Source organism: Adiantum capillus-veneris, chromosome 8, assembly GCF_014529385.1.
Source record: "Adiantum capillus-veneris isolate H3 chromosome 8, ASM1452938v2, whole genome shotgun sequence".
Lineage (NCBI taxonomy): Eukaryota > Viridiplantae > Streptophyta > Polypodiopsida > Polypodiales > Pteridaceae > Adiantum > Adiantum capillus-veneris.
In genome coordinates, this window is record NC_140938.1 from 68,811,033 (window position 1) to 68,834,546 (window position 23,514).

At 47.5% G+C, this 23,514-nt stretch overlaps 2 protein-coding genes across 2 annotated transcripts in view; one reads left to right on the top strand and one right to left on the bottom strand.

The window, feature by feature from the left end:
• The window catches only part of LOC147452315 (putative E3 ubiquitin-protein ligase LUL2), a 48,325-nt gene that overhangs the window by 14,879 nt on the left and 9,932 nt on the right, over positions 1-23,514 (bottom strand). The window lies entirely within an intron of this gene.
• LOC147452316 (uncharacterized) lies at positions 4,537-6,587 on the top strand. Its single transcript, XM_086519235.1, has 5 exons — positions 4,537-5,375; positions 5,468-5,496; positions 5,641-5,810; positions 6,145-6,228; positions 6,318-6,587. Exons 1-5 carry the CDS (start codon positions 4,537-4,539, stop codon positions 6,585-6,587), a joined length of 1,392 nt encoding a protein of 463 aa, XP_086375361.1.

Sequence of the window (23,514 nt, forward strand, 5' to 3'; positions counted from 1 at the left end):
TACTACGTCGATGACAACAACAATGATAACGACGATGATGATGAGGGGTACTTGTACAACGGTGTTGCTGAGGTGCTAATGGATACTGCTGGAGATAGTTGGTACTACGACGAAGATGACGAGGCTAGGGGTTGATCTACTATTGCAGGGGACGGCGATGGGCTGAAAATTGAAAACGTTGGTCCTGCTAGTTGATCTAAAAACGTTGTTGATCCGCAAGGGCTCAACACTAGATTCAAGGAACTTAGGGCTGAAAAACGCTGGTGGGAGAGGCTGAGCGAAAACGCCAAGGCTGGTTGCAAACGCTGATGGCTGCTGGGTACTGCTGAGAAGAGGTGTTGCAGATACTTCTTCGTATATTGCCTCTTCTGCCTTCTCTAGCGCCCCAAGGGCTTCCATTTTCCCTACCTACTTTTAATAATGTCATGTCAAAGTCACTTATTAATAAATGACTTAAGTGACTATCCATATGCCTATATGCGTAAGTAACTTAACTATGCAAGTGAGGGTATGCAACTATGACCGGCCTGGACATGCACGTCCTGCTAGAGGCTCACAAGGGTGCCAGGCCAGGTCCTAAGCTAAGACTAACACTAGACTCTAGCAGAAGCTTGTCCACGTGGCGCAAGTGCAATGCACACGTGACATCCCTCCCTACCTAGATTCAAGAGACGATAAATGATGTATCCTTCAGACTGAACTTACCCGATACTTGGAAGATTCACAATGCATTTCATGTGAGTCTATTGAGACCTTTCAAAGGTGAGGTGCTAGTGCAAAGGGAGTTGAGGAGCAACCCAAAGTGGAAGAGATAGGGAAAATTCTCATTCCAAAACAGGTCCTGGCTCATAAGGAAAGGAAAGTGAAAGGGATCAGATGATAGTGCGTCTCACAATCCCAACAATTGAGACCGACCTGCCAAGGACAGGGAGGCCAGTAGGGCTACCAACAAGTCAATGGACACAAGAAAAGAACAAAAAGGTAAGCTACGTCCACCGCATGATTTGGTCAAGGGTACTTTTTGGCCCTCGATGCAAATTGGATGGAGGAGTAGAACCTCGCAAATTCTCCTTAGAGAGTTGTACCTTGAATCTTTTGGGCTTTTGGCAGTGTCTATGCCAAAAGTTATTGATGAGTCAGCAACCGATGAATCAACAGGTTGAATCTGGTGCGGTGCAAAATGCACAAGAGGGGAGCCACTCCACTCCTTCGTCACACATTGCCTAGATTTAATAGTCATTCATTTCTCTTTGACATTTTAGGGTACTAACGAGCTGACAATATTTTGAGAAATGACTTCACGAACTGTGTGCACTGAATTGGAAATTTCCTTGATTGTGACGGGAGCAAAGCGAGACACAGACCCCGACGGCCTCTAAAACGCCGGGAGCCGATAGCACGCCTCGAACCGGTCACGATAAAGCGAACAGGGGGCACCACCTAGCTTTGAGCGGCTAGGACGCAGACCACGGTGATGTGAACACCGCAAACTTACACACACACACACACACAGCATTGACAAATGATGAAAAAACCCTCGGGGGTGTGAGGGAGAATTATTCCTTTGCAGTATTTACAATGACCTTCCTTCCGGCGAGGTGGCACACCATGGTGATAGAGAGGTAGGGAGAAGAGATGGTGAATCTACTTTGGTGCGTTCTCTAAAGACGACTCGATGATGTGAAACTTGCTACCAAGAATGTGTATGTGTGTGTGCATCGACCATTGGAGTCGAGAGGTGGACGTAGCTCCCTTCACATGGTGCATTTCCCAAAACAAACCATCACACAAGTCCCCTCCCCGTGATGCCAATAGTGTCAATTCCTCCCACTAAAACTCTACCAAGTGCTGACCTCTCATGAATTGCCCCCCCCTCCCCCCCCCCCCCCCCCCCCCCCCCCCGATAGTGACCTCTCAGTGCCCTTTTATAGGTGTTGGCTGCTTGGATTAGGATAATCCCGGTTTGATTAGGGTAAGCTAATCGGGGAGACAAAGCAAGGCGGTGGGCCCGGTGTGGTTGACCCTTGCTTTGTCTTGGGAGTTATTAAAATTGAAACTCTAGGTGGGCCGTTGTGACCGTCACCTAGAGAGAGGGAAATTACAATTTGGGAATTTACAAGGCTTGGGGGAAAACTGAAAAATGATGATGATAACCAACGGTTTACTGAAAATGGTGTCGTGGTTGCGTGATGCCGGTGAATGGCAGCTTGCGGGTGCGTTGGTGTAGCGTGTACGTCTCTTCGGGGTCGGCCGGGGCATGCCTTCGGCGCCTTTGTTCTTTTCGTTGTCATTGTCACGTGATTCGGATCGTTCTCCTTTGTTGATGTCGTCGTAGTCGTAGAATTCTTCGTTTTTTGTATTTTCTTTGTGTGTGTGTGTTATGCGTGTGTGTATGTATAGGTGTGTGAGTATATGTGTACATATGTGTAGTTATATGTATATGTGTGTGAGCGTATGCGTGCATGGGAATGGGGGGGGAGGGGGGTGATTATAATGTATATATATATATCTTTCTTTTTTCTTTTTTCTTTTTTCTTTTTTCTTTTTTTTTTTTCGGCGATGTTGTGGGCGACGCAGAGATGGATGGGGTGAGAGAGAGGGGTGTGTGTGCGCTCGGGTGTGGGTGTGCATGTGTGTGTATGAGTGTATGTGTGTGCGTTATGGGCTGCGGAGGGGAGAGTGCGACAGAGAGCGGGGGGGGGGGGGGGGGGCCTGCCTGCGGTATGCGCGCACAGAGCGCGAGGGAGAGAGAGGGGGTGAGTGGTGGAGAGGGGGAAGGGGGTATGAGAGGATTGGGGGGGGGGGGGGGGGGGTGGATGGTGTTCACAGCGCCCGCGAGGGCCGGGGATAGAGAGTGCAAGAGAGAGCGGAGCCGCCAGGAACGGAGGGGGGGGGGATAGTCAACGAGAGAGAGAGAGAGAGAGAGAGAGAGAGAGAGAGAGAGAGAGAGAGAGAGAGAGAGAGAGTTCGCCTAAGGCGGGTTCCCACCATGGGAGTAAGAGAGAGGGAGAGCAAGGGGTGAGGTGGTGAGGGGATAAGGGAGGGAGGGTGTGGCTTCCCCTTAAGGCTCGCAGGGCTGCTCCTAAGGGGGGGGGAGAGAGAGAGAGAGAGAGAGAGAGAGAGAGAGAGAGAGAGAGAGAGAAACTTAGAGCTAGGTAAAGGTGGGTGGGTGGGGGGGGGGGGGGGGGGGGGGGGTGGAGTATGAGGTGGTCCGCCATGGTTAGGAAGAAACAAGGGGGGGGATATAAGGCCAGTGGAATGTGGACAAGGGGGGGGGGAATTGGGGATAGGCGGCCCACCGGGGCTGGGGTGTGGACGAGCAGAGAGAGAGAGAGGGAGAATATTTGAAAGAGAGAGAGGGAAAATGTATAACATCTGTGGCGGCCCGCCGGAGGGTGTGGCAGAGGCACCAATGTCTTATGCGCCTACCAGGCTGGGTAATGCAGCGGCAAAGTAGGAGAGAGAATATTGGCGGAGCCGAGCAATCGGAGAGAGAGGGGTTCGTCTTCTGGCGATAATGGAGAGATGTGTGGCCAAACTGGCGGCGCCCCGCTAGTGGTCTTTGTTGTACCAACACGTACATATTGATCCCTATTGTACGGTACGTCCGTACTGATCCGTACAGTACGCGTACGGATCGTACAGCACGGTGCTTTTTTTTTTTTTTTTAATTAAGCCCTTTTAGGCTATCAAGGATTCGTTTTGCGTGTCATTTTCGTTGCACACTGCCGCTGCAGAGCGTTACAGAGAAAGTGCAAAACACTGTGCAGAACCAGGTACCCCCCCCCCTCTCTCTCTCTCTCTCTCTCTCTCTGTGCGAGAGAATACACCAGTCTCGACTCTCACCTGTGACCCATTATTTGCATGTTTTCAGCAAGCTGTTTTCATCATGCCGAAACCTACGAACCCTTTGTGGAAAGAGCACACCAATGTAATTGAAGTTGTGAATACTCCTAGGCAAGCTGGATCAGGTTGTCGCAAGTGGTCATGCAAGTACTATGGTTTCACGCTATCGAGTACAATCACTTGAGTTGTGATGCATCTAACTGGCATCAATTGCACAAATAATTGTGGCAAGTGCAAGAAGGTACCTCCAGGTGTGCGGGAAGCATTGATTGCTGAGAAATTCCCTGCATTTGCAACAACAGACAAAGGAAAAGTGGCACAACAAACAGAAGACCGTTTGCAAGACGCTCTTCTTGGACAGCTTGGTGACTCTTCTACACAGGTGGAGGAGAGCTCAGGGTGTCAACAAATTGGAAACAGGAAGAGGGCTCGTATCATACAGGAAGAGGAGAATGAGGAGGTTGGTGATGTGCATGTGCGTAGGCAGACCACCTTGCCATCACGTGTGCATTCTGTGTTTGGGTAAAAGAGCGTCAGAAAGTGGCTGAGATGGAGATTGCTCGCACTCTCATTGAGTGCAACATCAGTTTCAATGTCTTGAAGACTGAACAATGGAAGAGGATGGTGAGGTCCATTGCCCAAGTAGGTGCTCGTGCCATAGATACATGGTAAGGCCTCGATTACAAAAAGATGCGCACCGCAGCACTGGAGGAGCAGAAGGCCTTGATAGATAAGGCGTTGGTGCCTGTTAAGGCTAGATGGCAGCAATTTGGATGCACCATCATCTCTGATGGATGGAGTGATGTACGCGGGCGACACATCATTAACATACTTGTGTCTTCTTGTCTTGGTACATATTTCTTGCGTGCTGCGGATGCAGGAAAGGCAGGAGATAAGATCACAAGTGAATTCATTTTTGAGCATATTTCAAGGGCCATCAATGACGTTGGTAAAGAGAATGTGGTTCAAGTTGTCACAGATAATGCATCCAACTGCAAAGCTATGGGAGAAATGGTAATGGCACAGTTTCCTCACATTTTTTGGACTCCATGTGCAGCCCATTGTTTAGATTTGTTGATGGAGGACATAGGCAAATTGCCTTGGGTACAGCCAACAATTTCAGAGGCTACCAGATTGACCACATTCTTCCGAAAGAAGCATCAGGCCTTAGCCATCTTTCGTAGCCATAGTACCCTTGATATGGTGCGGCCCTCCAAGACCAGGTTTGCATATATGTATTTGGTGTTGCAGAGACTCTCCAAGGTGAGGGATCCACTGTTGCAGACAATTGTGGACCCAAAGTGGAGAAACATGGCTTGTGCAAACAGTGAGAACACCAAAGCCATTCAGAGGCGTGTGTTGGATGAGTCTTTTTGGACAGAGGTCCATACCTTGATAGTGGCTTTGCAGCCAATGTATGTCTTGCTACGAGTCACGGACATGGAGGGCTCGACATTAGGCCTTGTCTACCATCTCTTCATGCAGATGAAGAGCCACATCACGGCATGCCAAGCCTTGACTCAGGAGCGGTGAGTGTCAGATTTTTCAATGACATTCTTTTAACATCTAGGCCATGAATCCATTGCTAATTTGAGTGTGATCATTGCTGATTTTTTTGCAGGCGAGATGATAACCTATTCTTTATAGATAGTAGGTGGAAGTTATGAGCCGTCCTATTCATGGGATGGCTGCTTTACTCCATCCTTTTTACAAGACCCCAGAGTTGTTTCATGAGAGTGATCTCCTCACACTAAGGACGAGTACATTAATGATTCGTTTGAGGAGCACGAGCAGCTGGCAATAGATGCAGAGATGTGCAAGTACATGAACAACTTGGGGCCATCGTTTCACGTCAGGTAGCATTGCGTCCAGAGGCCACCGGTTGTCCTCTCACTTGGTGGCAGAGTTATGGTCGCCAAGGTCTTCCATGCCTGACTACTATGGCTCTACGTTTGCTCTCGCAGGTATCTTTTAAATCTCACTTCATTTCTCTATCTTGGCTCTTGCACAATGCGTTCAAATCCTGCCAACGACACCGACAATTGCTTTAATGCAGGATTGCTCAGCGGGTGCTTGTGAGCGCAACTGGAGCGCTTACTCTTTGATCCATACCAAGATCTGACATCACCTTAGCACTTCTCAGTTGGAGAAGCTAGTGTATTGCAGGGCCAACATGAGGCTTGTGCGCTCTTCACGCTTTGGGGACACCCAAGCAGGTAGTATGACGATGTAGTAGGACATCCTATGTATATGTTTCTTATTTACACTATTGTTAACAAAATGTACATTGTACAACAGGTTGATCCCTCACGTATCACGCTGGTAGTTGATCCTACAATGGAGGAGGTAGACCAGTATATCAGAGATGAGCAGGAGGAGATAGTACGCATGCTTCATATAGAGCTAGAGGATGTCGATTGGCGTGTGACAAGATCTCGTGTACGCGCTTACAACATTCCATTCTGCTCCAGGATACAGGTGAGGGGATTGCACGACGGAAGAGCATTCGCAAAGGCAAGCTACCCATACGTACTCCTCAGCAACGTGCGAATGAGGCAGTCCGTCTCATTCACACTCCAGAGGGAGAGGAGGATAGTGATCTAGACCCAGTTGGTGCACACGAGGCCACATATGCTATGGTGATAGAGCCAGAGTTTGATGACGAGGGCAATGTCGTGGCAGATGGCGACATGCTCTTTTCAGCATCATCTTCTTCTTCTTCTAACGATGAGTTTCAGTAGGCACTAGTGACTGGTTACTAGTTTAGAGTCTAGACATTTTCACATATTTCAGAAGGATGCTTTTTATGTACGCTCTAGCAGGAGCCATTTTGGCTTGACATTTGTCATTATTTTGGTTCCATCCTTATTAGCAGTTTGTGCCATGTGGGCTACTTGAGTCTTGAACCAATGTTTGTACAGTTCAGAGTTTATTGTCAACAACTTACCTTTTGTTCAATTACTTGAAGCTTCATGCTTGAAGGTTTGTCATTGTTCTGAGTTCTCTTGTCAGCAGGTAGAAATGTTTTTACGTTGTTCAATGTATATTGTTTCTTGAAGGTTCGTACTTGTTTTGAAGTTAAGTGAATCTCTAGTGGATAATGTGTGTAGTAATGTGTCCCCAAGTACTTTGCAGGGTATAGATTGGTTAACCCTCTAACGAGGAAAATAAAATTTTCTTAAATTTCCTCTCATTTATTGTTTTTTTACAAAGGTACATATTTTTACGTACCTAAAAAATTTATCCATACAGCACGACGTACAGTACGTACAGTCACGACCCGTACAATACGTATGGTACAACCTTGCTAGTGGTTAACTTTAGAGGAGGGTATGGTGAATGGTAAAGAGCTTTTTTTTGTTTTTTTTTTTTTCTTTGGTAATAAGCCTTCCCTTCCTTAGGGTGTGGTTCTCACGGTCACGGTTTCGAAAACCGACAGTCATTAGCCCTCCAATATAGCTAGAGGCATTCATGCTTCTAGCCCTTCCTCTGCATCTTTAGTTGTGGAGTTAGAGGGTTCTCCCTCTTCTGGAATGTCTAGCATGAACTCTGGATCAAACCTAAGAAAATATATTTTCAACCTCCATCCATTGACTCTAGTCTTGTGAATTCTCCCATCTGCTTCCATCAACTTATAGTTGCCGTTGTCATAGCGCCTTTTGACAATGAATCGTCCTTCCCATCTGGGTTGAAATTTCTTGTCCTTCCTGGTGTCAAATCTGTTGTCGTATCTCAGCACTAACATACCCTTTTCCAGGCCCTTTTCTTTAAGCCCTTGATTTAAGGTGAGCCGGCGTCGTTCTGCCTGCACTGCATAGTGATTGATTGCTTCTTCCCTATCTAGTTGGAGCCTCTTCAGATCCAGGCTGTGGTTTCGGAGATTTACAATTGGACGTTATATTTGGCTAGCCAAGACTCGTAAGCTGGCTATCTATACCTCAATGGATAGAATTGCCTCCTTCCCATAAACTAGATGGAAAGGGGTGAAACCTAGTGATGTTCGGAACGTTGTTCGATAGGCCCATAGAGCTGCCATGAGAAGTTTATCCCAGTCTCCTTTGTGATTGTTCACCTGTTTTGTGATGATTTTGCAAATCATTCCGTTTACCTTTTCTACTAGGCCATTACACTGTGGATAGTATGGTGTGGAATGTCGGCGCGATGCCTAACTTTTTCATCAGTTCTCCCACCAGATCGCCTCTGAAACCTAGTCCCCTATCTGATATTATCTCTAGAAGAGTGCCAAAACGGCAACAGATGTGCTCAAAAATGAACTTTGCTACCTCTTAGGCTGTAATACGGGTGGTGGCTGTTGCTTCTGCCGATCGAGTCATGTAGTCTACACCCACTATAATGTACAGTTTACCTGATTGGGCCCTTGGTAAAGGACCGATTGTATCTATTCCCCATTTCTCAAATGGACCATATGAGATGATAGGAGTTTGTGGCTCATAGGTTAATGTGCGATCACTGGCCACTTGACAAGCCTTGCATGTTTTACATCAATGGTGTACATCCCTGTTCAAGCTAGGCCAAGAGTATTCTGCTTGTAGAATCTTCCTACTGGTGATATCTAGAGCAAAATGACCGCCGCAGACGCCATCATGGCAACTTGAAATTACCTCTGTGATCTCACTAGAGGTTGGCACTCGCCTGAGAATCTGATCCTTGCCCTTACAATACAAATGGTCGTTTACAAGGCGGTATCTGGTGGCCTTCCTTACCAGCCACTGTTTCTGGCCTTTGGTGTACCCTTCCGAACATTCTCCTGTATCTAGAAAGTTAATGATATCAGGCATAGCATCACTACCTTGAAAGAGGGGTAGTTTCAGTTTGATTGCTCCTACGAGAACGTCCTATATTCTTTCTTTGGCTAGTGCATCTGCCTCCTGATTTTCTGCTCTGGGGACATGAAATAGTTTCACTGCTTCAAACTTCCTTAGAAGATCCTTAACTTGGCGTAGTTGACCAAGTAAAACCTGATTTTTACAAACCCAAGTGCCGTTTATCTGCCTTATCAAAAGCAAAGCATCGCCAAACACATTTAGGCGTTGAATTCCTTGTGAGATACACTGTTCCAACCCAAGAAATAGAGCTGCATACTCTGCTTCGTTGTTGGAGTGGGAGTGTAATAACTGCCCGAATACTCTTTCTTGTTACTCATTGAAAATGACTATGCCAGCTGCAGACTGGTCCACTGTTCTTTTGTATGCTCCGTCAAAGAATAGAGAGTGAGCTCTTTCTAGCTTAGGACTTTCTACCATTGGTGTTTCTTCTTTTGCTTCCGTATTGACCTTCAGCTTCTTCTCATAATGGCGATGAGTAAGAATTCCCACTAACCTAGCCCTGGTGGAGTTTCCTACTTGCATGGTGTAGTCGAACTCTTGTAATCTAACCAGCCATTTAGAGATCCTAGATGAGACATCCATGTGTCGCATTACATATGGGAAAACCTCCTCCATTGTCAGAATTACAAAGGGTCTAGGCAAAAGATAGGAGCGGAACTTTGTGGTAGCAAACATTAGTGCAAGAACCATGTGTTCTACTTCGGTAAATCCTTTTTCTGACGGGGTCATGACATGACTAGAGAAGTAAATAGGACGCATGAAAGAAGTTTGGGGGTCCTTTTACATTATTACGGCTCCGAGTGTATCACTTCCTTCACTAGGGTTCACATAAAATGGCTCATCCCACTTAGGGGGTGAAATGGTGGGAAGCTTAGCTAGGATTTGCTTCACCTCGGTAAATTGCTGCTCATTTTCTTCACTCCATGAGAAGACATCCCTCTGGGTGATTTGTTGTAGAGGGAGGACCACTTGAGATAGCAAGTGAATGAACCTGCTTAAGTATCTTACCTTCTCAAGGAAAGCAACCAACTGCTTAGCGGTGGTGGGTGACGACAAAGATACCAGGGCTTGAATCTTGCTAGGGTCAGCCTCAATCCCTTTTGCTGAAATTACATGGCCAAGGAGAGTGACTTTGCTTTCACCAATGTGACACTTATCCACGTTGAGCTGGCCACCCAAGGTTTGCAGCCTGGTTAAGCTATCGTAGACTTTGCTTAAATGAAGGGCTCGTGAACTATAAATGCAAAAATCATCTATGAAAACCCGTATTGACGTTCCAATGTAGGGTTGGAAAACAAAGGTCACATAGCGCTGAAATGTGGCCGGAGCGTTAGTGAGGCCAAAAGGCATCACCCTGTAAGCAAAGCATCCCCAAGGTGTCATGAAGGTTATCTTCTTCTAGTCTTCTTCCGCAATGCTAATCTGGAAGTATCCTGAGTAGCCATTGCACACTGTGTATCGCTCGTGACCCGCCACTTCATTGAGAATTTCATCCTGGAATGAGAGGGGAAAGTGATCCCTCTTCGTGGCTGCATTGAGAGGTTTATAGTCTACACAGACTCTCCACTTGCCATTCTTCTTTGGTGTGACTACTACTCGGGAGACCCATTATGAGTCTTCAACAGGGTAGATGAAACCTGCCTGTAGCAAACTCCTCACTTCTTTAAGTAGTGTCTCTTGTTGGATTACTCCAAGTCTTCTGAGCCTTTGCACCATGGGTTTACTGCCTTCCTTGAGTTTTATGTGGTATGGTACTACTGTGATTCCTGTGATCTTGTCATAGCCATCAATGAATAGTGTAGTGAAATTACCTAGCATGGAGACATATTCCTTCCTTTCATCGGTTAACTCATTTGAGAGCATCCTTTATAATTTAACTGCATTCTCTAAGGATTGCGTACCTGATGGCTCCTCTTGGTTTGTCGGGGGTGTTTCAAATTGTGTCAATCTTTTCGGGTCTCTAAGAATGACCCCCATCACTTCAATGCTACTGTCACTCCCGTCAGTGGTGGTTGTCTCTTCTCCTGAGGTAGACGAATAGTCGCTGGTGGACTCATCTTCTGAAGCCTCCAAGATCATGTTGCGTTGCTTCCCAGTCCTCATATCGTAGAATATGGACTTCCCTTTAGCGTCCTTCATCTGAATCATCCCGGTGCTCCAGTCTTGCTTAGCTTCCATAGCCATGAGCCAGGGTCTCCCAAGAATGATAGGGTAGCCCTCCCCTTTGTGTGGCATGACAAAGATGTCTACCTCCACTTCTGTATTGAATGCTTTTACTTTGACCGCATTCACAATGCCCAAGCATTTCACTCTTACATTGTTTGCCATTTTTGCTCGGCAGGGTGCCGGCCTACTTTACCTCTAGACCTAGATGGTGCATCATTTTTTCACTCATGACGCATATTTGCGCGCCACCATCTATGTAGACGTTTGAGATTCGTTGCCCCTTGATGTGGGCATCCATAGTTGGTAGGATGTCATTGAGATCCCTTCCAAGGATAGCCCCAGCTATCCTTGGTCTTGATTTCCTGGTACTCACCATTTTTGTCCATTGCCTCCTCATTCTTGGTGCAAGGTGGAGTAATTGGGACCAAGTTATCTTCGGGCCCTGCATCAACACATCCTGAACTAAGTCATAGGGTTTTGCATACTCACCTAGTGAGAAATCCACGATGTCTATCTTCCGTCGCGGTTTAGCTGCTTGCTTGCTAGACTCGGCCTTCCCTTTCATTTTCTCTTCTCTTTGAGAGGCTTCCTCGTGCCTGGCACGCTTCACTCCCATAGCATCCACTTCTTCTACTTTTGCTTTCCCTTTGTGCTTCTCTCGAACTGACTCTTCTACCTTTGCCTTCCCTTTAGCCTCCAAGCTAATAACACTCACCGCTTGGTTTACAGCAGGTGGTGGGGGTAGTGGTGGAATAAGAGGTTGTGGTGGTGGTGGTGGTTGTACAGGTGGTCGAAGGATCTGGACCGATGGGATCGGCCCTGGTTGCCTGGGTGGTGGTGGTCTTGCCCTTGGCGGAGAGATTTGATTCTGTCTCTCCCCTCTATTGAAATTCTGCCTCCTTGGATGTGGGCAGTAGTACATACCATGGCCGTCTTCCCCGCAATCGTAGCAGTGGTACTCTTGGTTCTGCCTTCGTTGTCCTCTTCCTTGTTCTGGATTTCTGACAGGTGCATGCCCTTGCTGCACCAGATGCACGGATAAACTCTCTAGTTGGGTAGTGATGCGACTCAACAGGTCTTGCTGCTCTTCTGATGCCTCTTGTGGTTGGGCTCTATGACTGGCTGTTGCAGCCACTGGGATTGGTCGGGCCAAGCTTGTTTCCTCTGACTCGTTTACTCTTGCTTGCATGCGTAGCTTCTTGTCTTTAAGACGGGCTACTTCTACTACCAACTCATATGTTGCAGGAAACCTTCCCTTCACCTTCTCTCTAAGCAGCGATCACAGGCCAGCAATGAAACGATCCTTCTTCAGGAAATTAGGCGCTCCTTCGCCTTCCTCCAGTGAGGCAACCCATCTCTCCCATAAGTCCACAAACTTGGACTCGCAAGTGGCATACTCTAGCAAACTTCCCTGCTTCAATTCCGTCGGTAGCTGCCATAGCTTCTCCGAGGTTGTGCCTCCACCAAACCTCTTAACAAAGGCAGCCCGTAACACATCCCATGCATTCTTGGTAGCCTGGGGCAATGCATTGTACCAGGACTTGACCTCTACTTTCATCAGTAGAGGAAAAATTCGAAGTCGTGAAGCGTCGTCATCTTTGTTGGAAACCACACAAGCAATGTTGAAATCGTCCAAAAAGTCGATGGTGAGATCTTCTCCCTTCTTTCCACTGAACGTGGGGAAAGAAACACTTGTCATGGTAGTGACTCGGGAAATTACAAACTTTTTCCTTCTTTTTTTTTTTATATTATACTAACAACAGTAGCGGCTCATAGCGGCTTTTTACAGAGTTGGGTGGATAGATTAAAACAAAATAAAGATAGAAACATTAAAGGAATGGTGGTAATCCAATATGAGGAGAATGATAGGGTTTGGGGAATTAAGGATTTCTCTTAGCACCGCAGCACCAAATAGGTACACGATCTTCTGTTGGTAGAAGATTTTCCTATCTACATAGATATTCACATGCATATGCTGCAGGAATTTGAACGGGAATGCTATCGGCCCGTTTTCCATCATGCACAGAGAGTGGAGTACTTACACTCTTACCGTGCCAGTGTTGATGAGTCGGCACATCCACAGGAGATCGTCGCCTTTCATGGGCTCTACCTTCCCTTCGTCGCTCAGCACGTACGGGGTGATGGTGACGCGTCTGACCACTCCCAGCCTTTTGGCTAGCAGCAACTGCAGATAATTACCGTAGTCGGCGTGTTGCATGAATTCCACTCCATTCGGCTGCAACTCGTCTCCAGCCCACTGGGTTTCACCCGTGGTGGAGAGCTTCTTCAGGATAAGTTGTACAGGGAGAGGAGGAAGACCCTCTACCGTCTTCCAAAACAACGAGAGCAGTAGCCGAACCACTCTTCCTTAGGACATGGGAACCTTCTTACCACTTCTTCGGGATTGTCGAAGTGGACTGGTAGTACTCGCATGCGTCGTGCGAATCGGTAGCGACCTTCCGCTGCTTAGCTTCGGATGACTTCCTCTTTAGCAAGTTGGGTACGACCCGGCTCTCTGAGCTTGAAGCACTTGCTTGGCCAGATGCTTCTCCCTTTGGGGTCATGCGTTTCCAGACTGGCTTAACCTTTCTTTACCTTTGGCTCGAGCAGCCCCTTTAGGCCATTTTGGAATAGAGGTTATAACCATAGTTACAGGGGACGGGAGGGACGGGCCCTAGGGCCGGGGGATGGCTGTAACCGGGCCGGGAATGGTTGGGAACGCCGAGGGACGGACAGAAAACGGGCCGGACGGGCGGGTCGCAGGGGGGACGGACCCGGGTCGGACGGACAGGACGGGGTCGGACAAGAACAGATTCAAAAATATGCCCGTTTTTTACTGTTTGCAACGACTTTGTGCAGCCCCAACTGCCATATTTTTGGAGCCTTGGCCCTTGGGAGGCTATAAAAGGCTCCCTTGGGCCTCTTAATACTCATAGTCTCAATGCTCAATGCTCATTTCATTTCCCTCAAGCTCAAGGCTCAAGGCTCAAGGCTCAAGCTCATTCCATTTCCCTCAAGGCTCAAGGCTCAAGTTTGAACTTTGAAGCTCTCCTCTCCCTCTTCTACCCACTTTGAAGCTCTCCTCTACTCTCTCTCCACACAAGCTCTCCTCTAACTCTTCTAACTTCTAAGCTCTACTCTCTCGAGTCTCTAATCATCATGTCATCTCAAGCCAACTCCACTTCTCAAGCCGCTTCTTCTCGAAGGAGGCCCGCCGTGCAAACATGGTCGTGGTGGGATGAAGTCGACTTTAGCTCGCGTGGCAAAGGTGGCGGTGCAAGACCATGGACGTGCAAGCTATGTCCATACAAGAGATCGGGTGGTTCAAACAAAGTGCGAGCCCATCTTCTTCATGAACCCGGTCACGAGGTGAAGTTTTGCCCTCATGTAGCTCCCGAGAAGAGGTTGGATCTTCTTGAGAAGCTCACGGTGTATTAGGTTGAGGAAGCGGCCAAGAGGGGCCGTTTTGTTGCCGTTGATCCCTCCGCCACGGCGACACCGCGAGAGCAAAGGGAAGCCAACCTTGATGACATCGCTCGAACCTTCAAGAGCCATGGATCTACACCGTCCTCTTCCGTTCCACATCGCCAAATCACTCTCAACGAAAATTGGAATCCTAAATTGAAGGAAGAGGTGGATAGATCGGTTGTCCGATTCTTCTTCCACGACCACATTGCCTTCCATGCTTCGCGGTGAGTTTCCCTTGGCATATGCACATTGCAATCTTCCATTTTGTATTCATAATGGGTTATAACTTCTCGACTCTCGACTCTCCATACTAACACAACATGCTCTATTTTGTGTGGATAGGTCTCCATACTTTCGAACCATGGTTACGAAAATAGGGGAATATGGCTCCTCTTATGTGCCACCTTCATCGGAGAGGCTTCGCACCACCCTCCTTGACAAAGAGAAGCTTGCCGTGGAGCAAGCGGCCCAAGCAACAAAGGATTTGTGGGAGACCAATGGCGTCTCTCTTCTTGTAGATAGATGGAGCAACACCCGCAAGCGGTCCATCCACGGGGTGGTGGACTACTCTCGGGGGGAGATGTACTTTGTGGAGTCACATGATGCATCCGATAGTGGCAAGGCCGCCGAGATGCTTGCTGCGGAGTGGACAAGCACCATAGAGATCACCGGCCCGGAGAATGTCCTTTGTATGGTTGCAGATGGAGAGGCGTCAAATAGGGCAGCCGGAGCTATCATTGAGGGCATGTATCCTAGCATCCATGTCACATTTTGCATGACGCATTGCCTCAACAATCTCCTCAAGGACATAGGGAACTTGTCATGGATTTCACCCACTATTGGTGACGCCTCTCGAATTGTCTCCTTTGTGCTCAACCATCAAAAAGTGCGCCATGAATTCTCAAAGAGGAGCCACTTGTCCTTGCTCAAATATTCAGAGACAAGATTTGCAATTAATTGGCTTATGCTAGGCCGCTTGTCTACATGTGGCGGAGCCTTAAGGGGCCTCTTTCTTAGTGATGAGTTCCAGGCCATGCCGGAGTCTACATCAGCAATAGGATTGAAATGCCGAGAATGGGCCGACAACGCCGCTTGGTGGGAGGAGGTGAAGACTCTTGACGCCATGGTCAAGCCTATTCTACACCTACTTCGAGTGGTGGATGGCTTGCAGCCATGCATTGGCAAAGTCTATGAAGCCATGGATCGGATGATAGAGGCACTTGAGAAGCTTGTGCCTGACCCTGTTCAGTATGCGGAGATTCATGGCTTGTGTGAGTCGAGGTGGAATGGATACTACTCTCCACTTCATGCGACAGCTTATGTGCTTGACCCTGAGTTTCAAGGAAGGCGTCAAGAGACCGACAAGGAGGTGAGCAAAGGATGGCGGCTTGCATTGGAGCGCCTTGAGCCTAGCAGTGACATTAGGCACAAGATTAGAGACAAGCTACTCAACTACAGGCAAAAGAAGGGCTCCTATGGATGTGTAGATGCACAGCTTGATCGCAACAAGATTGGCTCGGTTTTGTGGTGGGAGGACTATGGAGGAAATGGCCCACATTTGCAACGCTTGGCTGTTCGTGTCCTTAACCAAGCATGTACCACTAGTTGCTTGGAGCAACTATGGAGTGTGTACAGCCACATTGCCTCTAAGAAGAGGAATCGCCTTGGGGTTCAGAGGGCCAATGATTTGGTGTTTGTGAGCGCTAACTTGCGCGTGCTTGCCAAGAGCGTCACACACAAGGCAGATCCTTTCACTGAGTGGGAGATGGCACAAGGGGTAGCTAACTGCTGCTCCAAAGCAGGCACTGGTGAGGGTCATAACCTCACCGTACAGGTGCAAAATCAGCGCTGTGTATGCGCTGTAATTTGACTGTTTTTCAGCCATACAGACGCCAGGATCATTGGGAATCGTGCCCCACTGGCAAAGGACAGTTAGGGGACTGTTTGGGGCTGAAAACAGGGCAAAAACCAGTAAATACAGCGTGCTGAATTTACTGTTTTTGGACAGGAATCAGAGGGTATACGACAGTGCAAGCGAGTTCCAGCAGGGGAATTGGTTTCGCGCAAGTTTTGGGGCTGTTATGCTGCCGAAATTTGGCCAAATCAAATGGTATCTAGGTGGATACACGTGAAGGATTCCCAGGACCTTACCTTGTAATTTACCCTCCTAAAGAATAAAGAAATACCGAAAGGGGCGCCAATTTTGGGGCCTACAGGTTGTCGGCGTCTGCTCGGAGCATTCTAGCTTCTGAGCCGTGTGTGTATTCAAGTGTTAACTCCTGTCGCAGGTTTTCTTTGCAAAGTGCTCTGTGTGTGTGCATAAGTAAAGAATTTCGGGTGAAAGCCAACGCCTACCGCCCTACGGGCCGGTTACATGGTTCCATTGCCGGGATATCAATCACTTTTTCCTCAAAGAGTGAGCCTGGATTGTTCAGGGTAAAGACACACATTGCAAGAACGCGGGGATTACACTATGACCGACAAGGGGAAGGGAATTATGGAAGAGGGTTCCTCTCCAAAGGACAGGCAGGAGATTCCTATGGTTTTTGAGATTGGCGAGAGCTCACGGCCACGTCAGTCTGTACCTCCTGTCAACGTGAATGTCCCTCCAGTAGTACAGGGCTTTATGACAGGGCAACTCGAGGATGATGCGTTTAAGACTCAGTTAGTTGCCGCGGTGAATGTCTTTTCGCAGCTGGTGCAGAATCCGAGGTTTATGGAATTCTTGCAAGCGCCACCAGTGCAACATCAAAATAGGCAACCTACGCCGCGTACAGAGCTTGTTGAAGCTCAAGCCCAGGTACTTCATGAGGCGCAGGAGGAAAGGGAACACTCGCATGTTGCGGAGTCGGGGGCTCCAAAGCAGGTTCCTCCCGTGCTTGAACAGGTGGCTAGAACGCCTATTCCACAGGTTATGCCAGTTCAGCCCGCCACCTTTCAGAGCCAGCATGCTGTCTTGAATGGACAGGGAGCTGGATACCAGGCTATGCACTCAGTTTTTCCACCACCCACGGTACATCCTGGGTATTTCGGGAGTGGATCAGTGTTCCAAAGTATGGCTGGTTATGCGTCTGGAAGTCAGCCGTACATGCCAGGAACAGTGTTCGGGGGTATGCAAGGCATCATGCCAAACCCCATGTATGGTACTATCGGCATGCAGCAAGGTTTCCACGGCAACCAGGGCCAGTTTGGGGTGCCACAGGGTCATTTTGACATGGCTGGTTTTTCTGGACAGCAGCCAGATATCGCACCTCTGATGCAAAATGTGAATGGCCAACACGTGCCGATCATGCCTAGTACACTGCCCATGTTGCAGACCATTCCGTATGACAACTTGGGGGCACTAGAGAAGCCGAAGGCTTACAAAGAGGGTGGTGCAGCAGTAAAGTTCAGTACCTTCAGTGGTTTCGAGGACAAGACAAAGGCACTCACTTTCCTCCAGCAGTTTGATACAGCTTATGCGGGAGGGAATTTTACAGAGGCCTCGAAGGTTAGGAAAGCTGCCACTTTCTTAAAGGACAATGCGCTTACATGGTGGACGACATTGTTAATGCAAGGACAAGCACCCGCCACTTGGGTTTACTTCAAGCAAATGTTTGCATCTGCTTGGCTATCAAATGAATTTGAAGCCGATGTCTTGACAGATTGGCACCAGCTTACGGCAGCTTCGTGCAAGAGTTTGCTGGAGTACAATAGGAGGTTTTGTAAAGCATTACTCTCAGTGACCTCCTACAGATTTGTGCCATTGACAGAGCAGATAGAGAAGTATTGTTGTGGGCTGCCTAAAGGGCTTCGCGATTACTGTACAAAGAATAGAGTGGCTACCCTTACTCAGCTTATGGAAGTTGCGAACACTGGTCTTGCCCTGTTGAAAGGAGAGGACAGTGGATTTCCGAGCAATGATAAAGAAGGGCAGCAAAAGAAAAATTCAGCGAAGAAGCCCTTTGTGAAGACGGCTCCTGATGCGTCACAGGCGTCAGAACAGGCCACCAAAGACAAGGATTCAGCTGGGACTTCTGGAGCGCAGGCAAAGAAACAGAAAAGGAAGCCTTTTGTGCGCAAGTCGCTCGAGGAAAAGAAGGTCCTAATGGCTGAGAACAAATGCTTTATATGCGAGCAGCCTGCTCACTTTTCTATCAATTGTCCGCAAAGGAAAAGGCCAGCTGACTCAGAGGATAAAGAAGACCAGAAAGGCAAGAAGCCAAAACCCACGGCAGGTTTAGTGCCAGACATGGTGGGTGACAGGCCCAGCACAGATGCCAGTGAGTTATGCAGGGCATGGGGTAAAGTTAGAGATCAGACGGCACTCATCTTCTTTGATCCAGGTGCCAAAGCCAACTTTATCTCACCAGAGTTAGCTATGAAGCTCGGCATCAAAGCTGAAGAGATGGGGTACACCGTAGAGGCAGGGTTGGCATGTCCTGGCCACTCAGAGTGTGTTACTCCCATCATTGGAAAACTGCGTCTGCATATTCAGTCGTATGTGGACACTGAAGAGTTTTACATCATGCCGCTGGAAGGTTGTGACGCCTTGTTGGGGATCCCGTGGATGTCCCGAGTGCATGGAGTCTTGGATGCCTACAACAAAAAGATCACTGTACAGCATAGGGGCAAAACTCACATCTTGGATGTAAAGCTTAAAGGAGAGTCAGTCCCTATTGTATCTGCTTCTGCTATCACTTCTGTAATAAAGAATCATCTTTCTGTGTACTTGATTTTTGCACGTGATGTCTCAGATAGGGATCAGTCAAATTTATCTGTGTTAGATAAAGAAAGGTCAGCATTTTTGCAAAAGTTTAGTGACTGTTTTTCTGATTCATTACCGTCGCAATTACCGCCAGAGAGACCTGAGGACCATCGGATAGATTTGGTGCCAGGGTGTAGCCCACCAAATAGACCTCCCTACAAGGTTAGTGCGGCGCAGCAGAAAGAGATTATGGGCCAGGTTGAGGAGTTATTAGAGAAGGGGCTGATTCAGCCTAGTTCTTCACCCTTTTGCTCCCTAGTGCTCCTAGTGCAGAAGAAGGATGGCTCATGGCGCATGTGTATTGATTACCGTGCGTTGAATAAGAATACCATCAAGAATAGGTTCCCTATTCCTCGCATTGATGATATTCTCGATCGTTTAGAGGGTGCTGCAATTTTCAGCAGGATAGACCTGAAGAGTGGGTACCATCAGATTCGTATAAGCCCAGAGGATGTGCACAAGACTGCGTTTAGAACGACATTTGGTCTTTATGAGTTTCTAGTGATGCCGTTTGGGCTAACAAATGCTCCAGCCACGTTCAACAGAATGATGGACCGGATTTTCCTCTCGCATCAACAGTTTGTTGGAACATTCTTTAATGACATGATTGTGTATTCGAAGAATGAAGAGGAGCATAGGCGTCACTTGACCATTGTGTTCGAAGAGCTGCGCAGTCACAGGTTACTTGTCAATCCTAAGAAAAGTGAATTCTTCCTTGAAGAGATCCACTTTCTGGGCCACATAGTCTCAAAGGATGGTGTTAGAATGGATCCCGCAAAGGTCGAAGCTATCAAGACATGGCCAGACTTGAAGACTGTGCACGATGTCAGAAGCTTCTTGGGATTGTGTTCCTACTATAGAAGGTTTATCAGAAATTTTGTAGAGATAGCATCGCCTCTTCACGCATTGCAAAAGAAAGAGGTCACTTTCAGATGGACCCAAAAAGAGATTTTAGCTTTTAGTCTCTTAAAGGAAAAGTTGACTTCAGATCCAGTTATTGTTTTGCCAGATCTCAGGAAGTCATTTGTGGTCCAGTGTGACGCGTGTGGCAGTAGCATCGGAGCAGTGCTAATGCAAGATGGACGGGTAGTAGCTTATGAAAGCCGAATTTTGCAAGGGCCAGAGAGGACTATGCAAGTCTATGAGAAAGAGCTCTTGGCCGTGATTCATGCGCTTTCTAGCTGGAAGCACTACCTCTTAGGTGTTGATTTTGTTGTCCAAACAGATCATCAGACCTTGCGATACTTCTTGACACAGTCAAAGTTATCCGAAAAGCATATGCGATGGGCGAACATTCTTTCCATGTTCCACTTCCAGATTATGCATGTGGAAGGCAAGAAGAATGTTGTGGCTGATGCGTTATCAAGAAAGCCACAAATTTCAGCTGTCAATTCCTTATCATCATGAGTTAGATGACATGAAGGAACATTATACTGCTGATGAAGATTTTGCAAGGATCTTTGAACAGTTACAAGAGGGGCAACATCACGAGCACTACCTCCTCAGAGATGGTTTTATGATGATGCATGGCAGACTTTGTGTCACTAGGCCACTGCGACATAAGGTCATGGAAGAGAGTCATGTCCCACCGTATGCAGGGCATCGTGGCATTGATGCAACAGTTACAGCTGTAGAGACGTTCTTCTATTGGCCTACCTTGAGGAGAGATGTGGATGCCTTTGTGCGAGCATGCATAGTTTGCCAAAAGGTCAAGTTTGACAGACAAAAGGCACCAGGGTTGTTACAACCACTGCCGATTCCGGATAAGCCATGGGAAAGCATTGCTATGGACTTTATCTTCGATCTTCCAAGAACGCCAACAGGGAATGATGGTATATGGACCATTATCTGCAGGTTCAGCAAGCAGGCCCATTTTATCCCTGTCAGGAAGAAGATAAAATCTGATCAGATGGCACGCTTGTTCATGTACAATGTGTTTAAGTACCATGGTATGCCACAATCGATTATCAGTGATCGTGATCCTCGCATGACCAGTTTGTTCTGGAGAGGATTGTTTGAGAACATGGGTACTACGCTCAAGTTCTCGTCTTCGTTTCATCCACAAACTGATGGACATTCAGAAGAGGCCAATTCTACTGTCTTAGATCTGCTGAAATGCTATGTGTCAGATAATAAGGGCAAGTGGGAATAGTATTTGCCTATGCTTGAGTATGCGTACAATAATACGGTGCATTCGTCTACTGGCAAAGCACCTTTTGAAATTGTTGAAGGCGGCAAAAAGGTTCCTCCCATTTTGCACACAAAGGACAAGATCTTTGAGGCAGATCGATATGTTGAGAACATGGATGAGATGTATAAGAAGATTAAAGTTGCCTTGGAGAAATCTCAGGCAAAACAAAAAAAGGCTGCTGATCGTCACCGTCGTGAATTGTTACTATCACCTGGTGATTGGGTTCTCTTAAGGTTCGAAAAGGCAAGGTTAAAGAAGATGAAGGGCAAGGAACGGCTGTTTCCTAAGCTCAGCATGCGTTACTATGGGCCTTTTCAAGTGCTTGAGAAGATCAGCGATGTGGCTTACAGGCTGAAATTGCCTGATGCGTGGAAGATTCATAATGCGTTTCACGTGAGTCTTCTAAGACCCTTCGTGGGTGATGTGCCAGAAGATATGCCAGTTGAGGATCAGCCAGAAGTTGAGGAACTTGATGAGATCTTGGTACCTGAGCAAGTTTTGGCACATAAGGACAGAAAAGTTAAAGGACAAGTTGCAAGACGCTATTTGGTGAAGTTCAAGAACTATCCCCCTATGGATGCAAAGTGGATGGAAGAGCATGAACTGTCAGAGTCACCAAATGTATTGCAGCTTTACCTTGAAGCCTTTGGGTTACAGCCTACTTATGCCCCAACCCAACGTGTGTAAAGGAGGGGTAATGATAGAGCTAGTACATCAAATGTACATATGAGTTCAGTGCCATAGATGGAAATGGCAAAAGTATGAAGGCCTCATTAAGTCATTTGTATCTATGTATGTTACGACCTTTCTTGCGGATACATGCGATGATAAAAGAGTGTTAATAGCACAAGATCATCAGTGGCGTGTATTTATGGTATGCAATCGAGGACGTTTGCGATTTCAAGAGGGGGGTATGTCACGAGGACGTGGCAGTTATTAACCATGTCACAGAGATGTGGCAACTGCTAACCTTGGTTGTTGGTTTCTTTCCAATGGGGTTTATTTTATTTGTTTAAGACCCTCTTTTTGAAGTAGCAAACGGTCGGACATTGTATGGCCAATGTGAACGGTAGATTCACCCGCAGACGGGAAGTGGTCGGCACTGGAATTCGTATGGTAAGAGGATGTCTAGGCTCAGAGCAAGATCATATAGGTCCCCCCGTCGCACTTAGCAAGTTGGTGGATACTAGGAAGTGAACTCAATTAAGGCGTAAAGTCAAGGTGGGACTACCAACCAAAAGTATCCGACAGTTGGGCCACATTGCATTTTTGGATGCGGTCCCAATGAGGATAGATGGTCAGAAGACCAGTGGGAGCCCAACGGAAGCATCTCCTAAAATTTAGGGAACTGCTATTTTGGGCCACGAAATGTGTTCGCGTCATTACTTTCGGTATGACTAGGGGAACACTTTACAACTCTGCCGCGAAGTCAACTGACGCACCAGTTGAGATATTTTTAGCAGGGAAAGTCCAAACTCGGAAACTGGGCGACGTGTCAGCTTGTGAGCGATTCTGCCACACTGGGAGGCAAAAACGAGCTGCATATCATCAAAGGGGGCGCCATTTTCAGCCACAGGCGGATTGCAACAGGTACAGAAGCTATGGAATGCTTACCTTGCCCTCTATGCACAGTATGGTGACGGGAGTGATGCCCCGCACGCTACATACTGCTCTCTTTCTCCCCTACGTGCAGTTATGTGATGCCCCACAAGAGGGCTACTCATTTGACTGATGTACAGTTGTGTGGGTTCATGCTTTTGTGCTGAGGCAAGAGCCTCCTTGAGCAGGAACAGGGGTAGCTAACTGCTACTCCAAAGCAGGCACTGGTGAGGGTCATAACCTCACCGTACAGGTGCAAAATCAACGCTGTGTATGCGCTGTAATTTGACTGTTTTTCAGCCATACGGACGCCAAGATCATTGGAAATCGTGCCCCACTGGCAAAGGACAGTTAGGGGACTGTTTGGGGCTGAAAACAGGGCAAAAACCAGTAAATACAGCGTGCTGAATTTACTGTTTTTGGACAGGAATCAGAGGGTATACGACAGTGCAAGCGAGTTCCAGCAGGGGAATTGGTTTCGCGCAAGTTTTGGGGCTGTTATGCTGCCGAAATTTGGCCAAATCAAATGGTATCTAGGTGGATACACGTGAAGAATTCCCAGGACCTTACCTTGTAATTTACCCTCCTAAAGAATAAAGAAATACCGAAAGGGGCGCCAATTTTGGGGCCTACAGGTTGTCGGCGTCTGC

Bases quoted from the DNA above. Each gene is read 5' to 3' on its own strand.
- LOC147452316 (XM_086519235.1), top strand. From the start codon at position 4,537: ATGCGCACCGCAGCACTGGAGGAGCAGAAGGCCTTGATAGATAAGGCG. The intron at 5,811-6,144 runs GTATCTTTTAAA...ATTGTACAACAG, and splicing joins CTCTACGTTTGCTCTCGCAG to GTTGATCCCTCACGTATCAC. The intron at 6,229-6,317 runs GTACGCATGCTT...ATTCTGCTCCAG, and splicing joins GAGATGAGCAGGAGGAGATA to GATACAGGTGAGGGGATTGC.